The sequence below is a fragment of the Cyprinodon variegatus genome, unplaced genomic scaffold (genome assembly GCF_000732505.1).
Source record: "Cyprinodon variegatus isolate N-32 unplaced genomic scaffold, C_variegatus-1.0 Scaffold1750, whole genome shotgun sequence".
NCBI lineage: Eukaryota > Metazoa > Chordata > Actinopteri > Cyprinodontiformes > Cyprinodontidae > Cyprinodon > Cyprinodon variegatus.
This window is the reverse complement of record NW_015152203.1, coordinates 17,320-26,705: the sequence shown is the minus strand read 5'-3', so window position 1 is coordinate 26,705 and position 9,386 is coordinate 17,320. Positions and strand designations below refer to the sequence as shown.

At 45.1% G+C, this 9,386-nt stretch overlaps 1 protein-coding gene and 1 pseudogene across 1 annotated transcript in view; one reads left to right on the top strand and one right to left on the bottom strand.

Moving 5' to 3' along the window:
* Nucleotides 1–2,254, top strand: part of lrrc3b (leucine rich repeat containing 3B) — a 16,398-nt gene extending 14,144 nt beyond the window's left edge. The window contains exon 2 of the mRNA XM_015404448.1: nucleotides 613–2,254. Coding sequence (XP_015259934.1) covers nucleotides 694–1,533 — 840 coding nt within the window. The 5' untranslated portion in view covers nucleotides 613–693 and the 3' untranslated portion in view covers nucleotides 1,534–2,254. The remainder of the gene's footprint in view (nucleotides 1–612) is intronic.
* A 1,258-nt stretch (nucleotides 2,255–3,512) lies between these two features.
* On the bottom strand, nucleotides 3,513–7,976 carry LOC107104451 (annotated as a pseudogene).
* Nucleotides 7,977–9,386: the final 1,410 nt, after the last annotated feature.

Genomic DNA, 9,386 nt, shown 5'->3' with positions numbered 1-9,386 from the left:
ACGGTCATCACTATTTCTGACTGAGGGGAACTCATGCTAAGAAAGGTCAGAAAACTCAGATCTTAAAGTAAAAGTTTTTGATACTTTAACATGTTTTATTCCACTAAAATAGTTTTTTCTACTCTAAAATATATTATATTTCTCTTATGAAATCTATTATTGAATGTGTATTCTACTGTCATTGGTTTTAATCCTTTTCATATCTTGTTGAAAAATCAAACACTGATGTCTTTGAGGTTACATGAGGAAATGAATCCTTTTTTCTGTGAATTGATCGGTTGAAGCATCCAGAGATCATTATTTCCATTCCTGTTTGTTCCTTCATGCCCAGAAACATGGAGTTTCTACGGGTCCCACAGCTTCACACTCGGCACAGATTCCGCTTTATGTTACGTCTGCTGTCCTTTTCCACCTCAGTCACACAGAAAGTTAAACAAAATGCTCATTTTTTTCTGTTTTTAGTGTAAAAAGATGAGATTATTAAAAGATAGGAGGCGTTTGTCAAACTCTGGTTTCTATCTGCTTTATTCATCAGTAACAAACATGTTTCTAAAGGCAGTGACGGGATGACGTTTCCAGAACAGGATTGATTTTCTGCTTGTTTCCTTCCAGGTCTCAGCCCAGCATGATCAGATCCCTCCACCCAGCAGCCTCTGTGGTGCGAGGAGCGTGCGGCCCAGCAGCCACCATGTCATGTGTGTAGAGGATCGGTGGCGGCCCCAGGCGGGATGCTGCTGGAAGCTGGTCAGTATGAATCTGCTGGACTTGTGGCTGTCGCGCTCCATCCCCATGTGCCTGCTGCTTCAGAGCCTCGTCCTCATGGCCCTGTGCTTCCCCTCGGCCAGCATGTGTCCCAAAGGCTGCAGCTGTCTGCGCGACCCCCACCTCCACGGCCTCAACGTCACCTGCAGCCAGTCCCGCCTCAAAGAGATTCCCCCCAACCTGCCCATGGACACCGTCCTCCTGCGGCTGGAACACAACCAAATAGGCGCTGTGCCTGACCAAGCCTTCCGGGGGCTGCGTCTGCTGAGGGAGCTTAACCTCTCCTATAATGCGGTGGAAACTTTAGGGGAGGGTTCCTTCAGTGGCATAGAGGGGACCCTGCAGGTGCTGGACCTTTCCCACAACCGCATCACTAGCGTTCACAGGGATGCTTTCGCCCGGCTGAAGGCCCGCATCATCGTGGACGATAACCCCTGGCACTGTGACTGCGCCCTTCAGCAGGCCATCGGCGGAATGGCTCACAACCACGAGGCCGCTGCCAGGCTCCTCTGCAGGAGCTCAGAGCTTCTGGATCAGGAGGGCCGGCCCTTCTTGGCTGTGGACACTGACCTCTGTAACCTGGCCAAAAGGACCACAGACTACGCCATGCTGGTCACCATGTTCGGTTGGTTCGCCATGGTCATATCGTACGTGGTTTACTACGTCCGTCAGAACCAGGAGGACGCCCGCCGTCACCTGGAGTACCTCAAGTCTCTCCCAAGCAAGCCCAAGAAACCCGATGATGCTGATGACATAAGCACTGTTGCCTGACAGCAGCAGCGTTGCCGTGACGCTCCGTCGGACTCCGTGAAATGTTTACGCTACAGGACCCACATTTATATAGACTACTGGTTTAAGTCTTCGCCTCTGTTGGCATCCAGAGGTCTGAACTATCGTTGTACGTCTTTAACAGGCTGAGTTTGTGTTTGAAGTGAAATCAGGCGAGAAATGAAGAACGGGCCGCAGCATCTTCAAACCACAGCGTTCTGAAAATCTCAGGTTCAAACAGCGAAACGCTTTTTAAATGATGACTGGAAATATTTGGGAAATGAAAACATTTAGTTATTAAACCAGAAGAGAAACTTAAAAACAGTTTTTGTTTGAGCAACACAGTGTTTTAAAAAGTTTCTATCCTTAATTCACTACATTTAACTAGTAAAATCCTAAACCTTACCAAGCAGATTCCTGCCAGAGAGAGAAGACAGAATGCTTTAGTTGGTGTTTGTGTTTTTCATGGACAGGCGGACGTAGTTCTGATGTGAAACAGATGCTGTGATGCTTTGCCTTCTTACAGATTAGACTTTTTTTTGTCACATAATATTTCTGTTCTTCCAGAGTTAATACAAAAAGCTTTAAGTTATCATTTAATGTGTTAAAGCTATTTAAACCGGCTTCGACCAGCGATCTAAAATCACTGCGGAGTGGTGAACATCTCTGCTTTGCACCAATCTTTTCATTTGAACATATTTTCAGGATGACCTGCCTGATTAAGATCATCTCACAGCGTCTCAGTTGGGTTTATTTCTGCAATTTGTCAACATTCACATCGTCACTCAGATTAATATTTTTTTGCATGGTCGTCCATGTTACTGACAGATTCAGTCTCAGGACGCCAAAGCGACCTGCAGACGTCGCAGAGCAGATCCATGTTTAGGGAACTAATCACTGCTAATAGATGTGTTCGATAAAAATCCCCTGAAATAAACAGCAGTCCACGTGGATGCATGACCGACCGCATCATAGAACAATGAAGGTAGGACAGAAAAACCAGAGCGTCCGCCGTCAGTGGAGCCGCCAGCCATGCTGCGGCAGGGAGTCTGTGGCGTTCAGGGACATGGTGGAAAAGGCAGACTTAGTTTTAGCTGAGGTTGTTCAGAGTCAGATTTGGGCTTTTGACTCTGCTTCTCCACGATCTTCATTCAGTCCCTCGGTGATGGTCTGATGTTCTCCTTCAGAGATTCCTCTCAGGGAGCAGGGCGGCAGACACTCCTGGGAAGGTTCTTCACCTTTCCATACGTTCCCTCATGGGTTCTCTGAAGTTCCCACAGTGTCTGTAACTCTTCCCAGACTGATTCCCATCAGTAAGCCTGTTCATCTTCTGCTCTTGAATTAAACTGAAGCCTTTCAATGTAATTCAATGTAATTACAAGGATAACGAAGGGTTTTCCATTCTATGCTCATATTCTATAATATCTGTGAAGATCCTCAGTCATCCAGGTCATGGTCAAGCTTCAGTCTAGGCAACTGGACGTGAAGTTTTCTACAGCACTTCTGTCCTCTCATCCAATAGGATTCTTCGGTTGTAAGTAGTGGTGGGAAGCACTGAGATCAGTATATTTTAGGTGGAACAAAGAGTTTTAAAACCTGCTGATGAAAAATATTGGATTGTATTTTCTGGTTCTTGCAGTTTTTACCAAACCTTAAAAACTCTTTCTATTCACTTCCAGCCATTACGAGCGGCAGCAGGAAATCCCCCACAGGCTGGCCGCAGCAGAGAGCTTTCAGCGGGGATTCCCAGCACTGCCTCCCGGCGAGATGCTGGAGGTCTGGAGCTCCCAGTAAGAACTGCAGATTATAGTGGGATTATAATCCTGATTAACTGATGAAGAGAGGATGTTTGGAGGTGAACTTGATCTTAAAGTAAATAAAGCCAAGCTGCTCTCTAGCTGGAAGCTACAGAACAGATAAACAACCAGAGCGCCGAGCGGCAAAACAGCTGGACCACAGTCTGAGTTGTGAACTACGGTTTGTCCATTTTTGACGCTAAAAACACTTTTGCTGTGAAAGCAGCATTAATGGTCATAGTGGGTTCTGACGGGTGGTTAACTCCCTCCTCTGAGTGGTTTCAGTCACCTGCCTCATTGAAGGGTGAGTCCGGTGGGGGCAGGTCAGAGGTGAATCTTCTGGGTATTGTTCCTTAAAGTGCTTTGGAAGTAGGTGAAAGGTTCTGTCCCAGACCACCTCCTCTGTTCAACGACGGTTTTTCCAGGTTAGCAAAGATGGCCGCCTTAACGCCTCTCTCAAACCATCTGTCTTCCTTGGCCCGTGCTTGATTAGCATCCTTTAGCCTGCAGCTGTAGGTAAACAGCTGAGTCCTGTCCTGAGGAGTTAGTCCTCCTGCATTGAGCCATGCTCCTGTGTAGCGGTTGCTTGGTCTCTCCAGTCTACAGGTCTTTGGTCTCTTCACTACACTGAACGGCGTAAACCACGCTGTCGGTCTTGTTTCTGGGCGTCTTGTCTTTGGGGTGAACCAGTTTCTGTCTCAGGTTGTTGCCGGGTTTGAAGAGTCCAGGGATCCGATGCTGGTTGAAAATCCTCCTGAGTTTTTCAGAGAATCCAGCAACATCTGGAAAGACGATGTTCCTTCTTTTGTTCTCGTCCCTCTCAGTAGACATCTCCTTATTGGTTTATAGAAAAGTCCATCTGGGATGTCCTGATATCTCCCTGTTCTCTAATCCTCCCTCTGTTAGTGGTGGGAATGGTTTCTGCTGGTGTCTGCAGGGTTTCAATGAGGTCTAGTTTGTGTTCCAGTGGGTGATGTGGGTCAAACGGAGGTACTGGTAGGTGTGTGTGGGTTTTCCTGTAGACTTCTATGTGGAGTTTTCTGTTTTCCATGATCTGAACCACATAGTCCAGGAAGGCAAGGCTGACATCATTCACATCTTCTCAGGTGAACTGGATATTTCTGTCCGCTGCGTTGATGTGGTCTGTGAACATGTTGATATCCTTGGTCTTTATTTTGACCCATGTGTCATTCACGTATCTGAACTAATAACTGGGTTTTGTTCCCAGGAAGCCTAGAAAAACGTCTTCTAGAAAACTTCTCGCCCAGTTGCCTAGACTGAACTTTGACCTGGATGCCTGTGAATCTTCACAGATATGCACAGTTAAAGGTCATAGAGAAACTCTTCCTGAAAGCACAGCATGATGTGGTCTGTGAACATGTCGATAACTTTGGTCTTTATTTGGTCCCATGTGTCATCCACGTATCTGAACCAATGACTGGGTTTTGTTCCCATGTGTGAGTGTAGAGCTCTGCTTTCTACTTCTTCCATGTATAAGTTCACCACTATAGCAGACACAGGAGATACATCCATGCTTCTGCCTGTAGAAATTTTGGTTGAATTGGAAGTATGTGGTGGAGAGGCACAAGTCCAAGACAGAGCAGATGTGATCAGTGGTCAGGTTGGTCTGATGTGCTTCTTTTTGAGGTTGGTTAAATTACTTCCTCAGTTTAAATGAAATCTTTGACTTCTAATTAAAATTAAGGCATCATGACAGCCCAGCGCACCTGATGCATCATCACTGGATGTGTTGTCCAGTTTACATCCAGCTCCAGTTGAACCAGTGAACCCACTGCATTGCAATGAGAAAATGTTCATGGTCAGTAACTGAGCGGTTTCATTTAATGTAGCGGCTCTAAACGGTGGAGGCTTTGGTTGAACTGAATGGGATAGTGAATTATTCCTGCACCACTCTTGTAATAAACCAGGTTGTCTTTCATGAGATGAATCCATGAACTTAGAACTAGAGAATGAATAAACTTCACAAATACTCCATTTGTATTTTTATATATAAAGTACTATGAATGACAGTTTAGCATAGAGCTAAGCAGCCTGCAGGACTGGACTGATTTAAGTGGATCTGGTACAGCACAGATATGTGTCCGTTAATGGTTCTTTTGCCAGGGCACCAGAGGGTTCGAGCAATGGAGACAGGAATCTAAGCACAAGGTCGTCTGACGCCCCCAGTTTGGTTGCGTAGAGGATTATGCAGCATCACGGCCGGCGAGTTAGCCTGCTCACTGGGTAGGGTTCAGTGCTGCTTAGGAAACCTCAGGTGAACGGGTGCTTCCAGAAATTACTGAGAGGAACCAAGGTTTTCGGTTTGAAATATAGTTGAAAAGATCAGCAAATAAAAAATATAAAAACTAGCAAAAATACAAAATGACATGAGAAAAATGGAAAACTGAAACCAGAAAACAGCAGAAATGAACCAGCTGATGAGAGGAGTAGGATCTGGTACTCAGTGAGCTGGTGAACCGGAACTGGAAGTGAGAAGGGAAGTTCAGAAGTCAGTTCAAGGACCGTGGGAATCTTGGATGCTCTTAGAAAGTGCAGGAATGGGACTCACGTTTGAGGGGGGCCTGGTTAGTCCTTGAATCCAGTCTGTGTGTGTGATCCAGTGAAAAGAGCACATGTTGGAGGGCGGACAGGTAGACAGGCGTTGGACCCGGAGGAGTAATGGAGCGGACTGTCACTCGGATTCCCGATGGGAACTTGAACGGAACATGTGGAGGTTTTCCCCTGCTCAGTGTGAACTTTGTATTTCCTTCCAGGGGGTGAAGGTCTAGGTATCCAGTAACACAGGAAAGCTTCCTGATGGAGAGCAAAAAGAAAAAACTCATTAGACTCATAGAAACAATGCTAGGTTAGACTCAGCTAAACTCAGCTTGGCTAGATTACCCAAAACTGGCAAACACTCTGGCGTTGAGGTAGTGACAGCCCACTGCTCAAATACTCCTCCAGATAATGATCCAATGAGCCGCAGGTGTGCAGGGAGGTACAGGGAAGACAGGGCACCTCCTGGTGGTGGAAAAAGGAAACACACAAACAGGATTCCTAACATCCAAGGCTTTCTGAAGCAGGATGAACCCTCTCTACCCACAGCTGGACCCCACAGCGACCCGGCGCTGGAACCAGATGCAAAGCTGAGCCGCTCCCGCCTCTGGTGCTGGTTCTGGACTGGTTAGCTGCTTTTCCATGAGGACCAGATCACGTTTAAATCAGCCCATTCCTTCTGAAGGGTTTCAGTCAGTTGCACCTGAGCAGGGATGTTATGGTTCCTGAATGTTCACACTGGGTTACATCATAATGAAGGCTGAGGTCAGAACCATGACGGTCGGATCATATATGTAGCATTTTATTACGTTCACTTGATTTTAGGGTCACACCTAAAAGCCGTCGAGTCTTCATTAATCTGGAACCTTCCAGCAGAGCATCGCCACGCTCCTCTCTGCGCAGAGCAAATGATGCCTCTGAAGATCTTCTAGTCATTCATGTCCTCCACTGTTTTAATGCTGAGGGCTGAGAAACGGACATTTTAACATGTAAAGAACTTATTTTGATGAGGAAGCAGATTCTGTGTAAATTATTCCCTCCCTTTGAGGTGTTGCTCCTTCTGACATGAAAAAAAACAACCTTTAGGGAGATGATGACCCCTGTGGGGAGGCTGGTGGACGTCCTCGTCCAAGATGTCCGTTAATGAAAAATTTAATTAAAAAACAATCAAATTTAATCTCGTTTTTTTTTTCTTTTTTTATGCCATAAATCATTAGACCAGTTTAGCAAACATCACCCTGCTATAAACTAAAAGTTTCTATAAATGTGGTGATTTCAGGATTGAAAATGATAAGAAGCATCTTATCATCTTATGTGGCCAAATTAAGCAGGTTTTCAGCAAAGAATCAAAGTATTTCAGCTCCAATTCACATCATGTCATCTCAAAGCACTTTACAGTTCACCATTCAAAGTTTTCTATCTAAGGAAAACCAGCTGATTGCATCGAATCATTGACTCTTCAGCAATCCCTCACACTAAGCATGCCTGTAGCGACAGTGGAGAGGAAAAACTCCATTTGAACAGGAACTGATTTTAGCAGACAAACTGCAGGGATCATGTGGAAACAGAACCAGGTCCATGAAAACCTCATTAAATCATCAGTGGCTTTCCAAGAACCAGTGTGTTAGATCTAAACCAGTCCAGCTACAGGCTCAACTTGGTGTTCAGGTCTTAATGAGCTTCCTCAGTCTTTCAATAGAGTCTAATTAGGAGTCATGGGATCCGGTCTAACTGGTAGATGGTTGGTACTGCTCCAGGTCCAGGTTCAGGACCACGGAGAGGTTTCAGAAGAAAGGAGCAAAGCATCTGATTGATCTTTCTGCAGTTGATTGATTGTAATTCAGTCCCAAAGAGAAGTTCAATGTCGTAGCAGGTGTCCACATCGTCGCCTTCTTTGTAGCTTTAGCAGAAGCGATCAGACTGTACTCAGCAGACTGCCAGAAGAAATGCAGCATCTGAAGCTTCCTGTAGAGGAACCAGCTGCTGCAGGCAGGATGGTTCAGTCCAGCCGTTCTCTAAACGGACGTTAGGGTTCCACTTCTTCTTCCATGATGCAAACAGCGTTTGACGGATCACTGCAGCTTTGGTCCCCATGGCGAGACCACTGAGACCATGAGAACTTTGGTCCAGTGAGTCTGTGGATCCGTCCAAGGCGCAGAATTCGTCCTTCTGGATTCGTTTATCTTTATAGTTATTTAGGCTGTATATAAAAAAAATAAGTTTTAGGTTCAAAAACCAGCCAATAACTGAATTTGACCCATTTGACATTTTCAGAGCATCATCAGACAGGAAGTGATGTCATTAGGTGGACAGCTCGCTAAACTGTCGTTTACAGAGAAAGCAAATGTGATAATTTAACCGTCTGTGTGTGTGTGTGTGTGTGTGTGTGTGTGTGTGGGGGGGGGGGGTTGCCTGTATTACATTTGGTACCATATGTACAGAAAACTGCCACACTATGATGTTTGTAAAAAAAAAGAAATGTTGACAAAAGTTATATTAATGACAACTGAATAGTTCTACTTGAAAAAAAAAACATTTGTAATGTACGACTGAGCACTTTAGAAAAAATAGATGGTCTGTTTCTAGTTGAGAAATGTTTATTTTATTGTTAAAGTTTTCTAAACGTCGTCTCTAAAGCACAAGGCTAAATGTTGGTCCCGGTGAACTCTTCCCGTCGCTGTTCTGTGGTTCCTCCAGTGTCTCTGCTGTTTTCTAACTCTAAATGTTTGCCCTTTACTTTTCTCCTCGTGCTCCAGACTCTTCAAGGCGGAACATGGCCGCCCTAGTCGTGACTGATCATTACAAACCAGCCTATTCAAAGTCCTACTGCCTCTGCACGCATCGTTTCACTTTAATAAGACAGCAATGCTCCGAGCGTCTGAGGACAGAATCCATTTGGTCTCCTCTAATGGCTGCCTGCTTCTCACGGCTGCTGGAGCCTCCAGACACAAAAAGATCCAGGAAATGACGGCATTCTGTGTGTAAATGTCAGGAAATCAGACCTTCATGTAAAAATGAGCTCATTATTTTCCAAATTCTTCTCACTTAAAATGAAAACCCAAAGAATTTCCCCCGATAATTTGTTTGTGTTTGGGAGTAAAACTGATGATGAAAGAATGAGGCGGAGTGGGAAATGTGAACTCCTCAGAGTGAAACGAATGAAGACGTCCAGCCAGAAACACAGAGGATGAAATGTAAATAGAAATGTTGGTGTTTGTGGAATACCTGAAATCCCTTTAATTAGTTGTTGTTGAATGTGCCGTACCGTCAGCCTTGTCATGTCAGGACCACCTTTCCATGACGCCATCAGGATGGTGTGTAAAATGCATGTAAAGCGTAATGAAACACAGTAGCCAAGGACCAGAGAGCATTTCTAAGTGCCTGAGTACCTCCCACATTCACGCCTTCTTCTTTTTCCACCTCTGCTTTTCTTCCTAAATCATCTTTGTTTAGGATTCTTCCAGTAGCTCAGACTTGTTTTTGCAGAAATGGAACGAACCAATT